At 41.1% G+C, this 26,849-nt stretch overlaps 1 protein-coding gene across 5 annotated transcripts in view; it reads left to right on the forward strand.

Annotated features, from left to right (window-relative positions):
• The window catches only part of dgkh (diacylglycerol kinase, eta), a 250,084-nt gene extending 228,604 nt beyond the window's left edge, over positions 1–21,480 (forward strand). For all 5 annotated transcript variants that reach the window (XM_078409363.1, XM_078409364.1, XM_078409365.1 and 2 more), the window contains 3 exons: positions 1,824–1,932; positions 7,434–7,564; positions 19,945–21,480. In XM_078409363.1, the coding sequence (XP_078265489.1) occupies positions 1,824–1,932; positions 7,434–7,564; positions 19,945–20,034 (330 nt within the window). In that variant the 3' untranslated portion in view covers positions 20,035–21,480. The remainder of the gene's footprint in view (positions 1–1,823; positions 1,933–7,433; positions 7,565–19,944) is intronic.
• Positions 21,481–26,849: the final 5,369 nt, after the last annotated feature.

Below are 26,849 nucleotides of genomic sequence, written 5' to 3' on the forward strand. Positions count from 1 at the left end.
GGAGTCTCTACAAGGAAAAATGGTACAGTGGGGACAGTTGCTTCAATCCCTAACACCAAGGAAGCGTTTTCCATGTCTATTTGCTGTGGACTTTGCCAGGTTTCATTGCTCGTCTCCACTCTCAGAATCCCAGGGCAGTACAAAGGAGCAAGAGATTAGATATAGTATCCATTTTACTCTATGCTTTTCCCTTGGGATGTGGCACATCACAGAGGAAAATTGGTCTTGTTTTTTTCCAAGTCAGTAAGTAACTGTGAAGTCTACATGGCAGTACCAAAATTAATGTACGTTCTACCCTATTGTTAAAACCTGCCTGATTAGAAAGAGAGTCACGGTTATACAGAACAAAAACAGACTTTTCAGCCCACTGAGTCTTTACTGTCCATCAATCATTCATTTGCACTAACCTTATATTAATCTCATATTTTTTCTTCGCCCCTCTTCAATTCTCCCCAGATTCTACCACCCTCCTGCACACTAATGACAATTTACAGCAGCCAATTAATCTATCAACCCACACTCTTTGGGATGTGACAATAAACTTAACCACATTCATAGCAAGAACATGCAAACTTCACATAGCCATTGACAGAAGTCAAGATTAAACCCATGTCTCTGGTGCTGTGGGACAACGGCTCTACTAACAATGCCACTGTCCTGTCCTGGTTGATTAGAAGTAAACGTGGGAGTTCTGCATGCATCAGTGCTGCACTATGAAGCCTTTTTCTAGTCATGTTAAATTGGAGGGAGCAAAAGCTACTCATGACACGATTAGTCTATGCCAACATAATATAGGTCAACCGAGTACAATGACATCCATCCACTATGGGAATGGTAGATTTGATTCAGGAAAATATTGCATTTCTGGAAAAAGAAAATATTGTGGACAGATTAAGGAGGCAATCCATCTGTGTAGAATTAGTAGAGTTGCAATTTATACAACTTGATCTATTCTTTGGCTACTGTCTGGAGAGAAGGTTATGTCTGGAGAGAATGGAATGCTGGCTCAAAGGGACGAATGGCCTACTTCTGCACCTATTGTCTATTGTCTATTGTTATTGAAATGCAAATTTGCAGGGAAATTGCAGAGATGTGCAGAAGTCATAAAGTAGTGAACGTAGGATGGCTGAAGGCAGACTGGGATAGCAACAACAAATAAACAGCAAAGGCGAGGAGTTCTTGAAGTATGTCCAGGAGAACCTTCTTGCCTGATTTCTGACCCAACAAGAAACGGCACAGACACAAAATGCTGGAGTAACTCAGTGGGACAGGCAGCATCTCTGGAGAGAAGGAATGGGTGACCTTTCAGATCAAAATCCTTCGCTGGATTTAATTCGGAGAAATGAATCCAGTCACTATCAACTTTTATAAAACATAGGGCTTCCTTCTGTAATGTCTGAAGAAGGGTCCCAACCCAAAACATCACCCGAGCGTTCCCTCAAAAAGATGCTGCCTAATGTGCTGAGTTCCTCGAGCAGTTTGTTTTCTCTCAAGATTCCAGCATCAGCCATCTCTTGTGTCTCCTCTTGTAATATAACCATTCTGTGATCTGTTGGCAACAGTGAAAACAGTTTGAAGACAAAAGAAACTGCAGATGCTGGAATCCCTGAAGAAGGGACCTGATCCAAAAGTTCATGTGTCCATTCCCTTCGCAGATGCTGCCTAACCCACGGAGTTACTCCAGCACATAGTGTTTTGAATGAAAACAAGTCACAGGAGAAATGCTCTGCCATCTAGTGTTGACAAGCTGGAATGTAAATACTTCACATGTCATGAAGCATTCAAATTATAAGAAATCTAGCTTGTGATCTAATTTTTAACAGGACCATTCATTAGAATTTGCCAAAAGAAACAGTCGAAGTGCTATGTTCCGAATTGTGCCAAAGTTTAAGAAAGAAAAAACCCAAAGGCATAAGGCAGCCCCTCAGCCAGGTAAGGCATTGCATATCTTGTCTATTGATTATGTTTGTCACTTCAACAGTAGAAAGTGTTTTCTAATCACAGGCTCTACTGTCATTGGAACTTTTATTGGTTATCAAAATGTACAGGTATTTCAGGGCTGAAATGGAAAAATGTACAACAGTGTTCATTCAGTGGTCAGCTTTCCCAGCAGACAGTGTGACCTGCCTCCTGAACCCAGCCCAATGGACAATGTACCACACATGATTTTACACCCCACTGGAATGACCAATGAGTCCAGAGACCAACAGCAGCTTTGCAGTAACCAGCATGTGATCCTTAGATCATGAGAATACAACAGGAAGATGTTTCAAACTTTATCTTCTATAAAGCCTGAATGTGAAATCTAACTGCCAAGAAAACTTCTGGTTACCTTGCCTTGTGTATGGCTTAGTTACTGATATTGCAGTTAAGTCCATTTCAATGAAAACCATAAACTGGGAATCAAAAAGAAAAACAGAAATTGCTGGAAATACTTGACAGGTCCATCTGCATCCGTGCAAAGAGAAGCAGTTAACATGTGGGTTGCAGGGAGGACAACTTAACAAGCTTCTTTTGTCTCCTTCCCAATTCTAACAAAGGTCATCAAACTGAAATATTAACTTTCTCTTCCCACTGCTGCAGCCTGACCTGATGATTATTTCCAGCATTTTCTATTTTTCTTTTAGGTTTTTAGACCATCTGCAGGTTTTTTTGATTTTCACTTTTTAATATAGATTTCCATAAGTTGGTAAACTTAATTAAGTCACTCGGATCCCCATACCTGCACCCTGGGAGTCACTAACTGGAGCACTGATAATCTGGTTTGACCCCAATGGTTTGGGGATTGCCCTCACCTCCATTTTCAAATGGTCTCCTCCTGCTCCTAATTCCTATCAATAAAGTAAGAAATATTTTAGGAGGAGGAAGAGGCCATTTAGCCGTTTGAAACTATTTTGTCATTCTTCAAGATCTTGGCTAATCATCCACCTCAGCATCATTTTTCAGCACTATCCCCATATCTCTTGATTCACTCACTATCCAGGTCTATTTGGAATGAACTCAATGACCAAGCATTGGGGATAAGAGCACTCCACGGATGTACCACTCTCAGCATGAAGAAATTTTTCCTAACCACGGTTCTAAATGACCTGTTCCTTAATTTGAGACTGTGGCCATTGGTTCTAGCACCTCAGCCAGAGGAAACGTGCTGCCTGCACCCACTCTTAAGATGCCACTAATATGTTCCATTGGATAGTCTGTTATTGTGGAAGGTGAATGGAGTCCAAAAATGCCTGCCATGACATTGTGACAAGTGCCATTTAGCTTTTAAAAATACTTGCAGGGTGGGTATCCTTAAGTAGTTCATAATTCATGCTACTTATGAAGTTGTATTGAAGATATTGGGAGGCAGTTTACAATCTTGCGAGAGGTAATATCCAATATCTTTACAGGGAGTTGGACATGGACAATGCAGGATTTGGCCATGTAATCTGATAGCTTCCAGCTTCAGCAAAAAAGCACACGAGGCATCTGATCAACAGTTTGCCAAGATCCATGAAGCAATGTCCTGATTTTATATACTGTGTTGGAGGGATTTGAAAAATCACATGAAGAGCTATTCTTGCTCCTAGATAATTTTGGTCTTGACATGATCTCCGACCTGCTTCCTATGAGTTAGAACCACAATTTCAGTCTGGTCCACCAGGCATATATATCCTGCAAATTTCACCAACTCAATTTCACTGTGTGAAATCACACCGTGGCTCTGTCTATTCTTTACCCTTCATCGTCTGGCAGCATCTGTGGTGGGAAATGGAATGACAATGTTTCTGGTCAGAAACCTTCAAATTGGTCTGAAATGTCACCTGTCCATTTCCCTCCATTGATGCTGCCTGATCTGCTGAGTTACACCAGCAGCTTGCTCAACATTACAGCATCTGCAGTCTTGTGTCTCCCAGTAAACGCAATCTTTATTCCTGGCAGTTGGTCTTCCTCAACTCAGCACGTACATGATACAACAGTCTTACAAGATGCAGTCTCTGAAGCCAGTAGCAACCTGCAACCCGCTTAAGATGTTTTTTTGTAGCTAATAGGCTGATACTACAGTACATCTACTTTAAACATAATGAACAATAGTGTAGAAAAAGGTAAAAATTCTCACACTGGAGTCTTATATTGACTGCTAAGTTAATACATATCATTTGGAAACACGGAGATACCATTCAAATGTTTTTAATATAGTTACATTCAAGAACTTTCCCCACCTATCAAACAGTTTCCCGTTTGGATTGTTATTCCTGGGAGACCTTCCCGTGGCAACCCTTTGCCCAATGTTCCTTCTTCCTTTGGATTTTCAAGTAGATTGTGATCCCGATATACTACATTGGTTATATATAGAATGACATGTGCGCATGTTTCTGTCTCTGGCTCTTTGGACATTCTTTGAGAATTCTGCCCGTAGGAAGGTGTTTAAAAAAAAAAAATTGTGTCATCACACAACAGTTTGCCAATAGCGAGCAAATTTTAGTGCCATGTCATTGGCCTCTGCAAGGTCCTTTACAGTGCATGTGTCATGCAGCATGTCACAGCTCAGGAGATGTTCCATAATCTGGTAATAAGGTGGTAATAAATTGACTTGTTAACCCATTATATTCGTGCATTGGAAATGCTTTCTCCACAGTGGTGTTCTATCTGGAGTTCTAGCGTTTGTATCTTCTGCCTGATGGGAAAGGGGAGATGAGCGAATGACTGGGGTGCGAGTGATCCCTGATTCGTTGGCTCCTTTCCCAGTGTAAAGTATACACTAGGGGTAAGGTTGGTATGCATAAATGGACTGGGCTGTGCACACAACTCTACAATTTCTTGCACTTGGGCAAAGCACTTGCCATACAAAATTCATGCAGCTGGATAGGATGCTTTCAATGGTACATCTGCAGAAATTGGCAAAAAGACCTCAAGAGTGAAACAGGCAGAGGATGGTGGTTGATCAGCAGGTGGAGCACACCAATGGCTGAGAAGGCGGAAGAGATGTTAGGGGCAGCGCAGTGGTAGGGTTGCTGCCTTACAGCACCAGAAACCAGGGTTCGATCCTGACTATGGGTGCTGTCTGTACGGAGCATGTACATTGTCTCATGGCGGAGTCCTTCCCGAGGTGCCACGGTGCCTGCCTGGAAGGGTCGTCGGTCGATGGTACCTCGCCCGAAGACTCAACAGTCAACGGGACCAGGAACCTGTCCGAAGGCTCGGTGGTTGATGGGAGCTCGCCTGAAGGCTCGTTGGACAGTGGAACCGGGAATCCGCCCGAAGGCTCATCAGTCAGCGAGACTGAGAACCCGCCCAAAGGCTCATCAGTCAGCGAGACTGAGAACCCGCCTGGTCTCGTTGGATTGCGCGGCCAGCGGCCTGCCCTAAAGGCTCGTCGCTCGGCAGGATCGGGAGCCCGCATGAGGGTCGTCGGGGCCCGCTTGAGAGCTGGTCAGACAGCGGAACCTGGAACTCACCCGAAAGCTCGTCAGTCGGCGAGACCAGGAGGGAGCTTGAGACTTCAGATGTGAGGAGTGTGGGCCAGTACGAGGGTGAACTGGGGTAATGCCTCCAGCGCCTTCAAGGCCAACTGCAGGAGGTGCACCCGGGACACAAGGCAGGCTGACCTGACTTTGGACTTCAGATAATGGCACCAAAGGTGACAGCGTCCGCATGTGTAATATATGCAAAAATAATTTCACTGTGCAGTTGCATATGTGGTAAATAAAACACTATTGAGCCCATCACAAGCCTGACTTTCACCTTGTGAATAGTGGAAAAGGCTGTGGAAAAATGGAATGTGAGTCACTTGCCGTAGGACACCAAGCCTCTGACCTGACCTGATGGTCACAGTATTTATGTGATTAATTATGTGTATGTGTATTAATGTGATCTACTTAAGCTGGTTAATTCACAGATGGTGATGGACGGTAGTGAATCCTGCATTTGTAATGTCAATGAATGTCAAAGGGATGTTGTTTAGCTCCCTCTTGCTGGAGATGGTTAGAGCCTCTGTCTGGCGTGCCGTAGATGTTACTGGCCACGTATTATCTCAAAATTTCATGGTCCTTATTAATAATAGAGAGCCAACTCAAGGGGTGTAATTGTACCATTTAAATTTATCCTTTTTGTGTGAAGACTCAACCGGGACAGTGTTAAAACTAGAGGGCATAGATTTAAGGTGAGAGGGGAAATAGTTAAAAGGCTGAGGAACAATGTTTTCACACAGAGCGTGGTGGGTATATGAAATGAGCTGGGAGAAAAACTGAAGAGGGAAAATTTTTGGTTCCTGCACACTAGTTTATAGTGATTCATGAAGAATTAAATACCCAAATCCTCTTTTATCCTCACAGTCAATCATTGTGCGAAAAAATTTAAATTGTCTTACTGAAATTAAAATTGGATATCTTAGGTCTTCTTCACTAACTTAAACTATATCTTCTTGATCCCACCTACACAATCTTAATCTTTCAAGATTAATCCTTCAATCGTCTGTTTCCTCATTCCTTGCTGGTTTTGTCCTTCACTGTACTGAATCTCAACAGTGTCTGACTCAGATCCAAAGTGATGTTCAAGTTTTTCTCCACTAACTTCGACAGCATTTTCATGTTAAGAGTATCAGTAACCAAGATGTTGGCCTGCTTTTATTATTTCTTCCTGCCTTTCCAGAGACACATCATGAATGATTCACAAGTTTCAAAGATCTGAATTTCCTGCAAACACTTCGGCCTGTGACCTGTCTGTCAGATCTGTGGAATTACATGTTCTGATCATGAAATCTTGCTGACATAGGTCCATATGTCATTTAGCATCTCCTTTGTCTATTTTTGAAAATATGTCTTAAGATATTTATGTTATTTATGATCCGTGATCCTTTAAATGGGAAAGAATTACAAGCTTGCATTTCAGGGGGTGAAATACACTCATACACTTGCTACATCACAGTTCCAATGCTATTTCAGATCACCCCTAAAACTAACATACATTCCAGAATTTCATAATAAGAGACAAATGATTCCTAATGCAAAGCCACACTAAGCAAGAGCACAGGTTAAGGTTCTGAGTTCTAACCTCAATATTGTGCCAATTCTGAGAAGATCTGCTGAGAATTCACAAAGGATTTGCCTCACAAATTATTTGTACACTTTGTCTTATTGGGCCTGTCCAATGGGGCTGGCTTTCATATTTTGATAAACTACTGGATTCAGCTGCAGATTACAGCTTCACAGACATGACCTTGTCAGATATGTGTCTTCAGAAGTCCAAGGATGTCTCGTGCTTAAAGGATAAACACAATAACAATCGTTTGCATGAAAGCGGGACCTAGTGATGGGGTAGATGAATGTAACTGTTATTGTCCTCACCCTCTTTGCCAGCACTGCTAGCTCCTCTGCTCTTTCCCACTCTTGCTTAACCTTTGCTTATGAAGCATGGAGGAATTAAGGGGCTTTTGCTCTTGACTTTGGTAGTTCAGAAATGGGGCACAGATGAAGTTGCTTCTTGGCTGGAGCTGCTCAGCTTGGGAGAATACAAAGAACGCTTCATCCGTCATGACATCCGAGGTTCTGAGCTATTGCATCTGGAAAGGCGTGATCTGAAGGTACTTCCTTTAAAGACCATTGTGCTAATTTTTCCCTTGCATTTGTGCAATTTCCTCCATCTCCATCACCCCTTCGTTCCCCTGACCCCTGCCCCACCCCCTGCAATTCATCCTTTTCTATTCTCTGCTGTGCTTGGCTTGGCTTGCTGTATTTAGTCATCTGATGAAAATAATTATTTCAGCAAAACTGATTGTCACTATTTTTTGATATTTGCATGTTAAGCAGCTGAACACGTCTCTTCACAGGGCATTTTATACATCATACCTGAAAGTACTTTTCTTTCTACTCCACATTATATGTGGAAGAGATGAACAAAATGTCCTGTGGCGATCTTCCTTTGATCAGAGTATAGAAGAAAAATAAATGTGTTTTACCTGTTGTATGTACTTTTCCTACCTCTCACTCTCCTTTTGTTTTGTAGTCTCTCATCCCTTGACTGTGTCCACTTCACTTGCTGGGTCTGGCTGAATGCTCAGGAGTCGCTGGTACGGTTCCTGGACAAATCCATCAGGATAGAATGAGTTGAGCTATTTCCCACAATGACATTAGACAGCGCTTCATAATCTAGATTCAGATTATTGGCAAAAACTTTAATGTACACCATAGAAGCCAAAGATATTAATTAATCCTTTTAAATCAATTTGTGGAAAGTTCAATTGAATTTACATCAAGAAGCCTGTGTTCCAACTGTGCAATGGCATCCTCCAAACAAGTCTTCCAATCTCCCTTCATCTAATTCCAACCTAGATCTATACTTGCAATAGCAAATTCCACCTGCCATTCACTGATAGTGTCTCCTGAACTTCTCACTGGATTTGTTCGTGATTATATTCCACATATGACCCCTATATTAACATTCACCAAAAGTGGAAAGATCTCTACAAACTATCAACCCTCTGTGTAAATTTTAAAGACCTGAAGGAACAGAAAATGCCATTGCCTTGTTCTCCTGATATTCATTGTAGTGTTATCTTATTCATAGCACATTCCTTGTGAATGTTTCACCTTATGCAATGTCTCTATATATTTCTTGATGAAACGGAGAGCAGGCACCAGCAATTCATTCACACAGCTCCTCCAAAACTGTTGTTGTTCTGTTGATCATGGGTTAGAGAAATTCTGTGCACATTCGTGGCTTCGGGGCCCATCTTCCTTTTCTGTGTATTCTGTGGTATAACCTGTGTCATATTCTCTCCAGGTATAAAGGTCTCCCAAATGACAAGTGGTGCCATGTAGTTTTTCATGTAGCCTTGCCTGAAACAGAAAGTGCTCAGAACAGCCAGATTTTGCTTACTTTTTAAAGAGTCAGCACTCAAATAGTATTTCGTTTTTATCTTGAGATCTGAGGTCCCTTGAGGGCTAAAATACAACCTGTGCCTTCCCATGGAGGTGAGGATCCCAGTATTCTCAATAAGCTCAGGATCATTTCAAACTTCTCCTGTGGACCTTTGCCACATCTGACAGTTTGTTGCTCCTCACTGCTTTAGGCAGGTCACCCAAACTCTTAAACTAAAACCAAGTTCTTCAACTTTCCCTCCAGCCCACAGGAGCAGGTGGTGTGGACTCGTGCATTTGTCTGCATTCCAGCTTTCCCGAAGTTCAGGTATTCAGACTCTTCGCATGTCATTACAGCATCCCAACGGGAACGCCTGGCTGTGTCCACAAGGATCTCCAAGACTCCCTTTCCCAAGGAACATTCCTCCTGTGGGCACTGTTCTTTACCAGCTAGTGTCCTTTGGATGACTGTTCCACCCTATCCCTCATGCATTCAGGAGCAACATCCACTTGTTTCTGGAAATGTTTCTCGCGACATATCTCTTGGGACATGCCTGCAAACATCCTACCTGCTGGGTTAAATGCTGAGAAAACCTGTAACTCATCAGTAGGGAATGCTGGGCTGAAAGTGACAATGTTAGTGTCCCCATTCACGCCATTTTGTGAACCTCAGAAGATTCTCATACTCTCATTGTGACATACGTGACTTTCACAAACTGTTAGTGAGACCTGCAACACTTTTCTTTTGATGCCAAACAAAAACGTGAAGCTAATTTTATGCTCAAATCACAAAAATTCACTAATTCCAGGAGTAAGGACAAATAACAGAAACATGAGGCAAGCAGTAGTCCATTCAGCCCCTTTGGTCTGCTGCACCATACAGTTTGGTCACAGTTGATCCATATCTCAACTCTGCCTCAGTTCTGGAAACCTTCATACTCTTATGTATTAGATATCTCAGTTTTGAGGTTTTCAAATGACACTCTCCCATCCTCAACAACTTTTTGGAAAGCGTAATTCCAGATTTCCACCGATGATTTGTGGATGTGTGTTTCTTGTTATCATCTCAAACTACCTCTGATTTTAAGAGTTATACAGCATGGAAACAGGCCCTTCAGCCTAATTTGTCCATGATGACCAAGATGCCTACCTGAGCTTGTCTCATTTGACTGTGTTTGGTCCATCTCCCACTCAACCTTTCCTTTCATGTGCTTGTCCATATGTCTTTAAATGTCGTAATTGTACCTGCCTCTTGACTTCCTCTAGCAGCTCGATCCACATACCCACCACCTTCTGTATGAAAAGTTGCCCCGCAGGTCCTCTTTAAATCTTTCCCCTCTCACTTTAAACAAATGCTTTTAGTTTTACACTACTGTACCCTGGAAAAAGACTATGACATTCACCTAATCTATGCCCCTCATTATATATACCTCTATAAACTCACTCACAAAATGCTGGAGTAACTCAGCAGGTCAGGCAGCATCTCAGGAGAGAAGGAATGGGTGACGTTTCGGGCCGAGACCCTTCTATAAACTCACTCATCAGCTTCCGACATTCCACGAAAAACAATCCCAACCTATCCAGTCTTTCCTTATACCTCTATATGCCCAGTCCCAGTAACATCCTTTTAAATCTTTTCTGCGCCCTTTTCAGCTTAATGACATCTATTCTATTGCTAGGCGACCAGAACTGCATACAATCCTCTTCAAGTGTAATCTTACCAAAGTCTTGTACAGCTGCAACAAATTCCAACTCTTGTACTCAGTCCCCTAACTGATGAAGGCGAGTGTGCCAAACATCTTCTTCACCACCCTGTCTAGCTGTGTCACCACTTTCAGTGAGCTATGTCAGGCAGTAACTGTGGAGGATCCTCAGTTGATGTTTCAGATCCTGTGTTTGATCTGAAACATTGACAATCCATTTCCCTCCATAGATGCTGACAGAACCACTAAGGTCCTCCAACAGCTCTCTTTTTTTGTTAAAGAAAGCATGAGATGTAAGAACAGTGTGTCTCAGCTGAAATCTGTGATAACAATAGGTAATTCCATTTATGACCAGAAAATACAGATGCTGTAAATGTGAAATAAGGACAGAAAATGCAGAAAACACTCAGCAGATCAGGCACCTTCTGTGGTGACAGAAACAGAGTTAAAGTTTCAGGTCAATGAATATTTCATCTGTCATCATCAATTTCATTTACCTGAAATTATTGATTTCTCTCTCCACTGCTGCTGCCTGACTTTCTGAGCATTTAGAGCACTTCCTGTCTTTGTTTCAGTGAGCATATAAATATTGCTGCTTGGGGAATGGAAGATATCTCAAAAGCACAAATGAGGGTGAATGTAAAAAGTAGGATTCTGAGGGACTTCCATGAAAACAGAAAGAAACCTAGCAAGGCAGAGAGTACTGAATGAACGATCTTAATGGTTAGAGCAAAGTGGGTAAAAAAGGTGGACATAAAGATTGATGGGTGAGTAATTCAGTTTGTGATGATCAGGCATTGTATGTAACACTGAAAATAGGCTATTTGTCTTCTCGAACATGTTCCATTATTCAGCAAGATAATAATTGCTCTGTGACCTAACTCCCTATCTTTTAATGCCTAACAAAAAATTATTAATTTCAGATTTAAACTCGACAGTTGACCTGGCTTTAGTTATAGAAACATAGAAAATAGGTGCAGGAGGAGGCCATTTGGCCGTTCGAGCCAGCACCGTCATTCATTGTGATTATGGCTGATCATCTACAATCAGTAACCTGTGCCTACCTTCTCCCCATATCCCTTGATTCCACTATCCCCCAGAGCTCTATCTAACCCCCTTTTAAACTCATCCAGTGAATTTGCCTCCACTGCCTTCTGTGGCAGAGAATTCCACCAATTCACAACTCTCTGGGTGAAAAAGTTTCTTCTCACCTCAGTTTTAAATGGCCTCCCCTTTACTCTTAGACTATGTCCCCTGGTTCTGGACTTCCCCAACATTGGGAACATTTTTCCTGCATCTAGCTTGTCTAGTCCTTTTATGATTTTATACGTCTCTATAAGATCCCCTCTCATCCTTCTGAACTCCAAGCTACAATACAAGCCTAGTCTTTCCAATCTTTCCTCATATAAACAGTCCCTCCATCCCAGGCATTAACCTACGCTGCACTGCCTCAATAGCAAGGATGTCCTTCCTCAAATTAGGAGACCAAAACTGCACATAATACTCCAGATGTGGTCTCACCAAGACCAACTGCAAAAGGACTTCTTTGCTGCTGTACTCAAATCCTCTCATTATGAAAGCCAACATGCCATTAGGTTTCTTCACTTCCTGCTGTGCCTGCACGCCTACTTTCAGTGACTGGTGTACAAGGACGCCAAGGTCTCGCTGCACTTCCCCTTTACCTAATCTGACACCATTTAGATAATAATCTGCCTCCTTATTTTTGGCACCAAAGTGGATAACCTCATACTTATCTACATTATACTGCATCTGCCATGCATCTGCCCACTCACTCAACCTGTCCAAGTCACCCTGCAACCTCCTAAAATCCTCTTCGCAGTTCACACTGCCACCCAGCTTTGTGTCATCCGCAAACTTGCTCATGTTACTTCTAATTCCATCATCCAAATCATTCATATATATTGTAAATAGTTGCGGCCCCAGCACCGAGCCTTGCGGCACTCCACTCTCCACTGCCTGCCATTCTGAAAAGGACACGTTTATTCCTACTCTTTGCTTCCTGTCTGCCAACCAATTCTCTATCCATGTCAATACCCTACCTAGACTGATACAATTCTCTAATTTTGATACAATGCTCTAATTTTGCTCACCAACCTCCCATGTGGTACCTTATCAAAGGCTTTCTGAAAGTCTAGATACACTACATCCACTGGCTCTCCTTCATCCATTTTACTTGTCACATCCTCAAAAAATTCCAGAAGATTAGTCAAGCAGGATTTCCCCTTCATAAATCCATGCTGACTTGGACCAATCCTTTTACCGCTCTCCAAATGCGCCGTTATTACCTCTTTAATAATTGACTCCAGCATCTTCCCCACCACCGATGTCAGGTTAACTGGTCTATAATTCCGTTTTCTCTCTCGCTCCTTTCTTGAAAAGTGGGATAACATTAGCTACCCTCCAATCCACATGATTCATGGAAGGTAGTTCCAAATAGCTGCCACTTGTTTCCCAGTTATTCCGATATCTGCCTCTTGGAGAATTTGTAGAGAAACTGCTTTAGCAGGTTGGTGGTTAGGGAGGGAGTGGAGGGGGGTGGGGGGACCTGTAGAAATAGTTCCTCCCATTTCCTCTTAACAAAAATGTCATTCAAATACCCCTTCAACCTTTTCAATTCCACAGAATATAAACCTATTCCTTCATAATAATCACTTCTTGTAATTGCACCCTCAGAAGCATGTATGATTCTGGTAGTCCACAGTGTATTCCTTGCAACTCCCATATATCCTTTGTATATTTAATATTTTCCTCACAGCATAAAATTGGTCCATATGGCCTTTCAAGACTATGACAGCTAACAGAGTAATCCCATTCCTTCAATAATTTTCCTTGTAGCCTATTCTTCCTATGTTCCTATCAGTTCTCCCCAGAATCTACCACTCACCTCCATACTTGGGGCACATTGCAGTTTCTCCCACATTCCAATGAGTTTGGGATATAGGAAGAAACCAGAGCACCCAGAATAATCCCACAGGGAGAATGTGAATCCATACGTACAGCACCAGATTAAACCCGTGTTGCTGCACCTAATCCATATTTCCTCCATTCCCTGCGCATTCATATCCCTATCCAAAAGCCTTTTAAATGCCACTAAAGTCTCTGCTTCAACCCCAGCCCTGGCAGCATGTTCCAGGCTCTCACCACCCTCTGTGTAAAAACCTGCCGCACACATCTCCTTTAAACTTTACAAGGCCTCCACCCTTCCTGTAATGGGGCGACCAGAACTGCACGCAATGCTGCAAAAGTGGCCTAACCAAAAGAGTTAGATAGAGCTCTAATGGCTAGTGGAATCAAGGGATATGGGGAGAAGGCAGGCACGGGGTATTGATTGGGGGCGATCAGCCATGATCACAATGAATGGCGGTGCTGGCTCGAAGGGCTGAATGGCCTCCTGCACCTATTTTCTATGTTTCTATGTCCTATAAAGTTGCAACACGAACCAAAGTCCTATAAAGCTCCATCATAAAGTTCATGGTTGATCTGTATCTTAACTTCATGATGTGTCTTTAGATCTTCAGTTGTTAATGCAAAAATATATAAAGCCAGACTTAGAAATGTTTGATGAATGCATCCTTTATTGCTTTTGCAAAAGAGTTCCAGATTTCTTTGTGTGAATAAGTGTTTCTTGATTCTTGATAAAATTCCTAATGGCTTAGAAATTATCTTAGCACAATATTCTCTTGTGTGTGAATTCCATCACAAAAAGAAAACATTTCCCTCCATTGACTCTATCGAATGCTTTAATCACCTTTAATTCCCTATCAGATCATTCCTTTATTTGCTTTATAAAGTTAGATAAGCTGACAGTGATATTCGAAAACCAGCATGGGAATCTGCACTTACACACTGGAGACACTGCACTACCAACATGCAGCAAGATTTTAGAAACATAATCTAAATGGCCTGAATCTAGAGAGGCGAACAAAGTCATGATGTGAGAAGCGGAGAACCTGGGTGTTGGAAGGCACGGAAGAAAATGTTGGCATCGAAAGTGATAGTTGGACAGAAAGTGTGCGGAATCTGAAGACTGGTGCAGATTGAGCTCAGCACAATATTTTACCATTACACATAGATGACAAAAATAAGGAAGCAAAGAGTTTGCGATCATCCAGGGAACTGAAGAGGGGACTGTGATCAGGGCTGGGTGCCAGGAGGGGGATTGCAGGGGGTGGGAGGCTGGGGATGTGATCATGATTGGTGTGGGGTGGAATAGACATATGAATGTGATTAGTTAGGTCACAGGTGGAGTCAAGGGATTGGTATTTAGCTGTTGTATGTCAGTCTTTGGTTGTTGGTGGTCGGAGATGTACGGGGTACTGGGTGTTTATTAGATATTAAGGATTTGGGGGGTAAGGGAGGTGATTGGGTGTTTAATGGATGTGAGTGAGATGGGTGTTGAGGGTTGCCCTGTCAAGGATGATGGCGAGAGAAACTACGGGAAGAGGCTGGTAAGTAAATCACTGAAAGGGGTCCATTATTATCAGGTTCACAGTTCTTCCCACATAATTCATCATATTAAGTTGCAAATGGTATTTTTGATGCTCCACAATACACTGCTAATCAGTTTGGGTAGCAGCCAAGGGTGTGATTATATTTAGTCAGGAGTAATGCAAAATCTCATGCTAATTTAGTAATTAAAGTTTACCTCTGGAAGTGAAAAATTAATTTGATCATAGGTTCAGCAGTGTTTTCAAGGGAAGAGTTCCTGTCTGCATTCAGTATATTCCAACAAATTTTCTCTAAATAATTCAGTTTTTCTGTCCATTTTGCCTTTTTTTCCCTCTCCAGACGTCCTGCCCAGACAGATAATACCATTGTCAGGAGTCAAAGTGATCTCTTGCTTGGCCCAATAATGTACATGGTTCCATGGGACAAGTGCTGCTTTGCAGTTACATTCTCGTGGCTCTCTTTGTGTTACTTTCCTGAGTGATCAGAGATCAACTTCTCTAATAAGTCATCTGCAAGGCAAATTCACCCAGTCTTCAGCAGAGTAGCATAGTCTTCCCTGGGGCTGTATTGTCACTATGTCTCTCAAACTTTTCTTTGACATTGTGTATGAACCTATGTGGAATTAATCTCTTTGATTAAATGGTCTTGGTTTCACTTGTTCTATGTCCCTACATTCTTGTCTTGCATGTTTATAACTAGGATACTAAATCCTCTACTTCATAAGTGATAAGGAGGAGAATTAGGCCATTCGGCCCATCAGGACCATTCCATCAAGGCTGATCTATCTGTCCCTCTTAACCCCATTCTCCTGCCTTCTCCCCATGACTCATGACCCATGACACCTGTACTAATCAAGAATCTATCTACAGTGCCTTCCATAATGTTTGGGACAAAGACCCTCTGTACACCACAAATTGAGATTTGTAATAGAAAAAATCACATGTGGTTAAAGTACACATTGTCAGATTTTATTAAAAGGCATTTTTATACATTTTGATTTCACAACCTTTTTATACATTTTGCTCCCCAACCCAGCCTTAGGTAGACTTATACAGTGTGTCCGTTTTGGGTCTATTCCAACAGGTAAAGAACATTAAATTGGATGTCCAATTGATCTGGAAGTTGTAGGAAATGGGTGTGTTGTGCATGCTATAATGAGTACCCAAATTGCTTAGCAATTACTTAGCAATTTGTAGAGAGGAAGAGACATTACATGAATTATATGTTGACAGATAGCATGCACTGTTCACATAACAAAAACAACATCTTGCCCTCATTCTCCCTGTAGGTTTCATTTCTACCTTAATTGACTAATTAATTTGGCAGAGAAGGTTAATTTTTCTTATTAACAGCTTGCACAGTAATAATTGTCAGTGATGTCAAATCAATCTGTCACCCAGAAAGAAAACAATTAAAAAAGTGAGGTCTGATTTCTTTGGCAGTGAATCGTTGATGTATTGAAGATGTCCAATTTTACGTCTTTCCTACTTTTATTCCTTTTAAACATTATCTCTTTTCCTCTCTTTTTCTGATTTTGCTCTAAATCACCATATTTCCCTTTATAGGTATGCATGTCTTGTTCATTTCATCTTTAAACTTCATTAGTTAAGGATGTAAAGTGCTGGAGTAACTCAGCAAGTGAGGCAGCATCTCTGAAGAACATGAATCGGTGATGTTTTGGGTTTCGATCCTTCTTCAAACTTCTTCCAGAGTCTGAGGTTGGGTCTGGATCCGAAAGATCACCTATCATGTTGTCTAGAGATGCTGTCTGACCTGCTGAATTACTCCAACACTTTGTGTCCTTTAATGGATCAACCAGCATCTGCAGTTTCTTGTTTCTATACTTAGTTAAGAATACAGATACAAGTGCTCTGGCTCTTGCTGTCCTTCTATTGGGTTGCACTACCAGCTAGTTACAAAGCAATAAAATCCAGAAAATATTGGAAACATTCAACACTCAGCAACTGTGAAAAAGCCAAACAAAGTTAATGTTTCAGGTTGAGGATCTTTCGCGAGAACTGAAAAAGAGAGAAAATATGTCAACGTTGCAGGGAAGGGGTGAATAGGACAAAGGGAATATCTCTGAAAGGGTGAGGACAGAACTTTTGTGGGGTAGGCAGCCAAAATTTGAACAAGGGATATAAAAGCTGTGCAGTGAGGGAATTTAGAGAGTGTGAGTACAAACAAGGCAACATAAAAGTTGTAAAATGTAGAGCAAGTCAGACCGTGTTAATGCAGAGAGAAAAGCTGAGCCAATATTACAGATGAACTATTCAGTTTGGAGACTGACAGAGAAAGCGCGTTAGCTGATGCCAAAGTCAATATTGAGTCCAGTATGCTCAGATAGGTGAGGTGCTGTTCCGTAAGCTTGTGTTGGGGCTCATTATAACAGTGCAAGAAGTCACGGATAGAAGTCAAAGTGCAAGTGGGATGGGGAGCTAAAGGGGCAAGCAACACAAAGCTCAGGGTCATTTTGGAGGACTGCACATGGGTGTCTTGCAAAGAGATCATCCAATCTGCATTTGGTTTCTTCAGTGCAGTGGAGGCAACGTTGTCACCACCGAATACAGTGCACTGGATTGGAAGAAGTTCAAGTAAATCACTGCTTTATCTGGAAGGGCCTATGGATTGTGGGAAGGGGAGATGTAAAGGCATAGGACTTACATCTCCTATGGTTGCTAGGTAAAATGATACAAGAAATAAAAGTAATGGTGGACCTGGAAGAACAGACTTTTGGTTGGTTGGGGAGGTGGGGGAAGATGCTCCTTCTTGGGGAATCTTGTTGAATATGACAGAAGTCATGAGGGATGATGCTTTGAAGGTGCAGTTTGGTGGGATGGAAGATGAAAACCAGTGGAATTCTGTCCCTGCTTTGTCCATGCTGGAGGAGAGGAAGTAAGAGCAAAGGGGCGAGATGTAATCAAGAGCTCTGTGAACTATGATGGAGGGGAAGCCACAGTTCAGGTAACCATCTGTGAGGCAAAAATGCAGGAAGTCTTGTTGTTGAACCAAATAGGACAGAACAGAGGAATTAGGAAAGTCCTTACAGGAAGCAGGGTAGGAAGAATATTTAAGATAACTGTGGAGTCTGTGGGCTTGTAATGGATGTTTGTTGCCAACCTGAGATGGAGTCAGATTCGGCAAGGAAGGAAAGAGTAGGAAAAGGCGAAGGTGAGAGGGATGGAAATTGGCTGCAATAATGAGGGACTGGGCCCATGCAGAAATGAAGCAATGACTGTTTCATACATCCCACAAAGACAGCTGTAGATCGGTCCTCTGCGATTTCCCATAGCTACACCTATGACTTGGAGAAAATGTTTGGAGTTGAAGAAAAAGTTAATAAGTGTGAAATCAAGTTCAGTCAGGTAAGTAAGTATGCTGGTGCAGTGAATGTGGATTTCCAGCATTTTTTATTTATATTTTAGATATTTGGATACTGGATTTAAATTTTTTTTTTAGTTTTACTTACAATGCAAAAATGTTTTTGAGTTAAGGGGTGAGGGTAAAACAATCTGAGTAACAGAGCAAACGGTACCATGGCCAGCACCAGCAAGGTTCCTTCCTTGCCTCTAAGAAAGAATGAATATTCTGCAGTACCTCACATATGTTATCTGGGAACTGCAGCAACCATTCTGTGCAAAATGAGATCCTGCAAATAACATTCGGGTTAATTTGATTTTAGCAAGGGAATGTTAATCGGGGCACTGGACGATCTCCCTGCTTTCTTTCAAAACTGCCATTAAAACTTTATTATTCATCTCCACAAGAACCTAAGCCAATGATTAAACATAACTGAAACTGGCATCTCTGCTACTTCACTGGCAACAAAACACTGAATCACACCAGTTTAAATTGTTCCTTTAATGCTTGGAGTGAGGAAGGGTCTGAAGGGTCCCAACCCAAAACATCACCTGTCAATGCTCCCCACAGATGCTGCCTGACCCGCTGAATTACACCAGCACTTTGTGTCATTTTGTGTAAACCGGCATCTGCAGTTCCTTGCTTCTACCTCCCTATACAGTGTTGAGTTTCTGCTTACAGCACAATAGTATTGCAAATTTTCTGCTCGGCCAGATCCAAATTATAGAATTTCGATAATCACATTTTCCTTTTGTAAAAATATTTATTGTCTAATCTTAAACTATCTTCGAGTTTTACTGCAGACTTTGTGCCAATGCAAGTAACACTCAGTGGCCATTTTAGATTGTGTTACTCATTCATGTAATTCTGATGATTGAATCAAAAAGGATTGGGTTTGAATTGCACTCCAACCATTTAAACACAGAAATCTGTAAGTGCAGCAATGAGGGTGTTATACTGTTGGAGGTAATATCTATTCAACCAAAACCTCGCCTGGCCTTCGGGTGAATATATGAGGGCACATTGTTTAGAGGATAGCACTTCTTTCAATTGCCTGTGTACAATATTTACCTCAGCCATCACTGCCTGAAATAGATTTACCTGGTCTGTAGTGATTTACTGCTTGTGGGAACTTGCTGTGCACATATTCTCTGCTGCGTTTCATACATCACAACAGTATTTATATTTTGAATGTGAAAGTGGATGTAGAAATATATTCAACCCTTTAGTCTCTCAATGTTCTGATGTTGGTAATGGTAATCATTTCTTCACGTACTGATAAGTTTATCATAAACATGCAAATTAAAGATTCCAAGCCCAGCATTATGTGGTCTCCTTGGAAAGTATCTGATTACATGTGGAATGTGAACTCCATTGAAGAATTCCACAAAGATAAGGCATTTAGATACCACTCGTCAGTCCAAAGTTGTCCTTGCTGTCCATGGTACTGATCTTTTACTCTGATCAACCAGTTAGCTGGCATGAGTGTGTTGTGGGTTGCTGAGAAAATATAAATTTTAACAAAGAGTTAACGATGCTAATGAGTTTATTTATCCTTTAATATTTTTCAGGATCTGGGGATAACGAAAGTGGGCCACATGAAGCGAATTCTTCAGGGAATTAAGGATCTTGGCAAAACCATTTCCATGCCAGAAGTGTAGTTGTTCCGGTGCTATTTCAGAAAATAGGGGAGTGCTGTTTGGACTTTGTTTACAAGTCCCACAGTTGTACGACATTCTGTTGCCTTTACGCTCAGCAGGATTTGTGACCTCGCAGCTGTCACGGGGTGCAATGTTCAGGTGTTTGCTTCAATTAGTGCGTTCTTTTCTAACCTTAAACTGTTGTGAATTATTTTGAGGGTTGTGTGCCAATGCAATTAACCCTCCACAGCCATTTTAGATTGTTAACATGACAAGTCCTAATATGCATTGGTAAACTTGCGTAACCCTTCTGGATACAAGGATGCTGCAAAATGGCAACTACAGGTGCATAATATTTCAGGACTTCCTTCCGCGAGGGCCGTAGATCCAAAAATGGCTTCTTTTTTTTTCGCTTTACATATCGATTTAATGCAGACAATTGCCTTTATGCTTTAGAAGGCAGTATTGATTTGTATCATATACGTTTTTTGGAGTGGACTTGTCATCATTGTTTCTTGTGCTATGAATATGGTCTGTGGAACATATCACTTGATGGCCAAGGAGTTTAATTTAGACTGAAGTAGGAAACACATGCAGTGTAGCATGCATGTAAATTCTCCAGCATGGTGTGCCTGCTTGAACTCTTTCTAGAATTGCATGATATATGCCTAATGCTTTTTGAAAGAGAAACACTTGAACAAGTTTTATATTTGTTTAATAGTCCGTAACTTATTACTACTGAAGTGTTTGTTAATGAAAAGTTGTTTCTGCTGCTCTGTGTTAAATTTTGCATGAGCCCATTTCTTTGACAAGGACTGGTTCATAGGAGTTATGCCGCCTTATTTAGACACTGGCCAACAACCCGCTTGCTCGTTTGTGGGTAATTCAGTGGCTGTATGATTAATGATGCACAGGAGTGTTGGTGACAGGGTAGTACCCATCACAATTATATCTGTGATGGATGTATTTTTTACATTATGTGAGTTTGTGAATGTGTATGTACACACGTGTGTGTACACAAGTGTGTAAAAGTTCACTGGCAATACATAATTCTGGAATTTAATGGGCATGAAAAGCAATGATCACATATTTGACCTTGGCCATACAGGCCCCTGTCCTCTCTCCTCCCCCAAACACCAAGATATCATATTTCTGGGTGAGCCACAGCTATTTGGACATCTGAGTTCTCCGTGAACCTCTGTTGAATAGAAGAGAATGGAAATATTTAGCAAAACCACAAGGAGGCCCGATTCAACCTGTGCAGATTTGTGCAATTGGAATTCCACAGCACAGATGGTGACCACTCAGTCCATTGTATCTGTACTACCTCTTTGACAGGACCATCCAATTGGTTCTCCTTACCTATTTTTTTTAATGCATATTCATTTGCCATTGAAGGTTGTTCTTTTATCTACAGTGCATTCAGAAAGTATTCAGACCCCTTCGCTTTTTCCACATTTTGTTACGTTACAGCTTTATTTTAAAATGGATTAAATTCATTTTTTTAATCATTCGATCTACACACAATACCCCATAATAAAAAAACGAAAACAGGTGTTTAGAATTTTTTACAAAGTAATTAAAAAGAAATAACTGGAATATCACATTTACATAAGTATTCAGACCCTTTACTCAGTACTTTGTTGACGCACCTTTGGCAGCGATTACAGCCTCAAGTCTTCTTGGGTATGACGCTACAAGCTTGGCACACCTGTATTTGGGTAATTTCTCTCATTCTTCTCTGCAGATCCTCTCAAGCTCTGTCAGGTTGGATGGGAAGCATCGATGCACAGCTATTTTCAGGTCCCTCCAGAGATGTTCGATCGGGTTCAAGTCCAGGCTCTGGCTGGGCCACTCAAGGACATTCACAGACTTGTCACAAAGCCACTCCTGCGTTGTCTTGGCTGTGTGCTTTGGGTCATTGCCCTGTTGGAAGGTGAACTTCCGCCCCAGTCTGAGGTCCAGAACGCTCTGGGGCAGGTTTTCATCAAGGATCACTCTGTACTTTGCTCCATTCATCTTTCCCTCGATTCTGACTAGTCTCCCAGTTCCAGCCGTTGAAAAACATCCCCACAGCATGATGCTGCCACCACCATGCTTCACCGTAGGTATGGTATTGGCCAGATGATGAGCGGTGCCTGGTTTCCTCCAGACATGACGTTTGGCATTCAGGCCAAAGAGTTCAATCTTAGTTTCATCAGACCAGAGAATCTTGTTTCTCATGGTCTGAGAGTCCTTTAGGTGCCTTTTGGCAAACTCCAAGAAGGCTGTCGTGTGCCTTTTAGTGAGGAGTGGCTTCCTTTTGACCACTCTACTATAAAGGCCTGATTGGTGGAGTGCTGCAGATATAGATGTCCTTCTGGAAGGTTCTCCCATCTTCACAGAGGAACTCTGGAGCTCTGTCAGAGTGACCATGTGGTTCTTGGTCTTCTCCCCCGATTGCTCAGTTTGGCCGGGCGGCCAGCTCTATGAAGTCCTGGTGGTTCCAAATTCTTCCATTTAAGAATGACGGAGGGCATTGTGCTAGTCGGGACCTACTATGCTACAGAAATTGTTTTATACCCTTCCCCAGATCTGTGTCTCGACACAATCCTGTCTCGGAGGTCTACGGACAATTCTTCCATCTTCATGGCGTGGTATTTGCTCTGACATGCACTGTCAACTGTGGGACCTTATACAGACAGGTGTATGTCTTTCGAAATCATGTCCAATCAATTTGATTTACCACTGGTGGACTCCAATCAAGTTGTAGTATCATCTCAAGGATAATCAATGGAAACAGGATGAACCTAAGCTCAATTTTGAGTGTCATAGCAAAGGGTTTGAATACTTATGTAAATGTGATATTTCAGTTATTTCTTTTTAATTACTTTGCAAAAATTTCTAAACACCTGTTTTTACTTTTTTATTACGGGGTATTGTATGTAGATTGATGATAAAAAAAATGAATTTAATCCATTTAAAAATAAAGCAGTAACGTAACAAAATGTGTAAAAAGCGAAGGGGCCTGAATACTTTCTCAATGCACTGTACATCTTCTGCCGTTTCACAGCCAACACTATTGACTCACAGTTTTGTTAAAAAGATAAAGTTCTTTCATCTTCCACTTTTTATCAATTATCTTAAATCTAAAAGCATTAGAATATAGTTCTATGAAACATACTACTGGATCTTCATTTTCATCATCGTTGTTCTTATTATCATTATAATTTTCAACCTTCCTTAAGAGCTATATATAGATAGGAAGATCGGCACATGGAAATGCAGAGAATAAAGGGGTATGGACACGTGCAAGCAGATGAGATTAGTTTATCTTGAAATCATGTTCAATGCAGAACATGATTTGCAATGCAATGTGGGCAGAAGGGCCTGATCCTGTGCTGTACATTTTCTTTTTTCTATGTTTTCAAATTCTTCCACAAATCAATAACACTTGACTGTACCATCCCACCACCTCATTCAAAATGTCTGTATCAGCAGACTGCCTGCCCAAGGTTAATCCTCCGATGAGCCCACACATATACCTGGTTAACATTAGAACGGCCAAAACCATTGCTTCCATCCGCCAACCTTGCAGAATGAAATGCTCTATTACCCCAACATCCTGTTTGACTCTGTCTTGAGTTTCTGATTTTTCACCACAAAGATCAACATTTTACACGTCCAATTTACACCACAATACCAACTCCACCTCAGTTCTTCCACTGAAACTTGATTTTATTAAATGGCCTCCAAAATTGTAATTTTGTACTAAATTTCACTCTGTTTTTGCTAAAGCAACATCTGAAATTTAAAATTTCCATTTGTTAGATTACTTTTTTCTATCTCTGTAACACGCAGTGTTGTTATCATACCCTAGCTATTTGATTGATTGATGTCTTCTTGATGCCCATTCCACTCTTCCCTTTGTTCCACCATAAGCAATGTACCTCTTGATGGGTCTTCGACCAGAAACGTTAACATTATTCTTATTCGCATGGGAGAACCGAGAGAATAGGTCTTTAGTCTTTAACATAATCCAACTCGCAGGGTGGTCAATTTGTTTTGCAACAAGAATAACAAATCCTTATTTTGATCTTGATTAATCTGCCCACAAAGCATGATTGCATTGTGCGTTAACATTTAAAAAATGCAGTTGACCTGCATCACTATATTTAATGATGTGTGCTGCTCTCTTTGAAAGGTGTTGTACTTGTGTAGAATTTATATATATATGAAGAAAAAATAGGAAACTGAATAGGGATGAATATCAGTCTTAACGTTCAGTCGTTTAATTCCACCTATGTTCAAACTCTTTTCCCCATGAATGAATTGTAAATGCTATTTGCTCATACTGGCATGTAAATTAATTCCCTTTTTGTGTCTCCTGCACAGCCTGACAAAAGATCTTGCTCTGTTCTCACAATATGCCTTGCAAAGCATATGCCAGAATCTATTTGAGTCGTTTCCCCTTTTCTAGATTTGGATCCTATTCAATGGAAATCTCTTGTTCTTTGTGCTCTTTACCATCATCAGGTTACTTGATTATGAACTATCGACAAGTCCAAGATCTTAAACCATTATCAGGTTATCCATACTTAGTAGCAATTGGACCCATAGTAGTAGCAATTAAGAATTAGTTGTACGTCCAGTGATACTGAAATTTACTGGAGAGACAGAAACTTGGTCTTCCACAGGGCAGAAATTGGGAGGAGGTGGGGATAAAGGCAAGTTAGAGCTGTTACCTGTAGCTCTGAGTCATGAAAGAGAGTGGATGTTGCAATCTAGAGATTGCACAATATGCTCTCATTTGTAAATTAAAGTTGAATATGGGCAGCAAACCCTGCATTTTCTTGCTAAAAGTATTCCTGAAATTTGATAAGAATGTCATGTAGAGGGCCCAAGACTCTATATAGTACATTGTTAATTCAGCACTCTTATGTGTACATAGTTAAATCAGAAGTTTCCTAAGATAGTAGATCCAGATTTTGTGGAGAAATGTCAGGATTTTAATTGATAGCAGCTTCTACATTTCAATGGGAAAGCTAGCAGTTCCTATCACTTGCTATCAGTGTCAGCAAGTTGCATTCTGATGAGTGTCAGGTGTAGAAGCACAAACTTGCCCTAAATGCCTTATACTTGCGCTCACAAAACAATCCTGCACTGGGTGTGAAGAGTGGCCACTGGTGTTTAAATGGAAGGGAGAGCATGAGATCTGTTTTTAGCAAGGTTCTAGGTTTAAGTTTACTCTTTTTTAATCTTTCTAATTGATGGGTTGGTGATTTTGATTATTTAAAATGTTAGGGAGTCTTTTCAAGCGTTTTACAGTATTTATACCTTTTATTAAGGTGCCTTTAGCTTTTATTGTGGTTATTTTTAAGTATTCAAATCATTTTGGAACGTTTCCAAGACTTTTGGATAGATTTTTTTCTTAACTGTTTTGACAGGGCTTGAACAAGGGTTTTGACTTTGCTGGTTGGCTGAGGGCCTTTAGCAGAGATACTTAGATTTGACCACCTGTAGTAATCACACTACAATGCAAAAGCTCATTCTGCAGAACAAGATCTTACCACAGAGGATTCCACCTAACAATCTCTGGGAGAGCCTTCTGGGAGGATCAGCAGAGTTTGACTTTGATTTTTTTTATAGCTGTCATCATTGAGCTGACTGTACTCACCACTAACTGTAAATAGGTTAATAGTGGTGCAAAGGAATGCTTTAGGTACTAAGTTGAATAGAGTAAAGTCTGGAATATGCTTGGACCAAATGGTCCCCTTCTTTGCCTGAAGGAAGAGCTTCTGAAGAAAAGTGTAATTTTTAATCTTGTGTGAACAAGTGATTACACCTCAACTCCAGTGCTGAACCTCTTCTAGCCATTCCTTAAATAGATAGCACAGCATAGTGCAGAACCCAGCACTCTAACACCAGTCCCAATGCTGTTGGACAGAGTAATAACAGAGAATACAAAATGCGGCACCATTCACCTCCCTCCCTCAGTATTTCACCCAAAAAATCATATTCCTGAGATGATCCTAGGCTTCTGCACCTCCTAGACACATCTCATTGCACTCGATTAACCAAACTGTTGTAGAGGGCAGTTTACGCAAGGCAGGAAACATGATTTAAGAATTTAAAGCCAAGGCAAGCTTGACCTCCACAAGTTGCCCCTCCAAAGGAAAATATAAAGGTGGCAAGAACAGTGTGCCAAGCAAACAGTAGAATGTGATATCCCACGCATCTCTGTTATCAAGACTTCAAGTATCACTAAATCCTGTAGTAGTTTTGTCCAGTATATTTATTTTAAGGATTTTCCTGGATTTTATCCCATGGTCCCTGTGGTAGTTATGCATAGAAAAAGAATTCAGAGTATCTGCATACTCCAGCAACAAAAAAATGTTGTGATATTATACTGTGAGCATTTCCAGAAACTGATTGAACAGCAGTCACAGTTCCTACTCAGATTGGATAAAGATGAGTGTGCTTGAATAGCAAGCAATGCTCAAAGGATAAAACCATCACATGGCCCATTGCAATGGAACTGAATTGATTGGGTCAAGGAGGGACTAAGAATGGGAGAGATTAATCAAAGGCCAATTCATCTAACATTGGCAATGGTGAAACTTTCAGAAAGTGTAATCCAGGCCAAAATTAGTTTTCACAGACACCAGTGCTGGTGAATCAAAGATGATAAACAACTGAACTTTGGTGAAAAGAACAATAATGAACTGATGATTTTGTGGCTGCATATATGGACTTTCAGAAGGCATTTCATAAAGTTTCTTATAATGGATTTGTTAACAAAGGACAGTGGTAGTGTTGATACAAAATTATCTTAAGGCAGAAAGTAGAGAGCAGTT

Source organism: Rhinoraja longicauda, chromosome 12 (genome assembly GCF_053455715.1).
Source record: "Rhinoraja longicauda isolate Sanriku21f chromosome 12, sRhiLon1.1, whole genome shotgun sequence".
Lineage (NCBI taxonomy): Eukaryota > Metazoa > Chordata > Chondrichthyes > Rajiformes > Arhynchobatidae > Rhinoraja > Rhinoraja longicauda.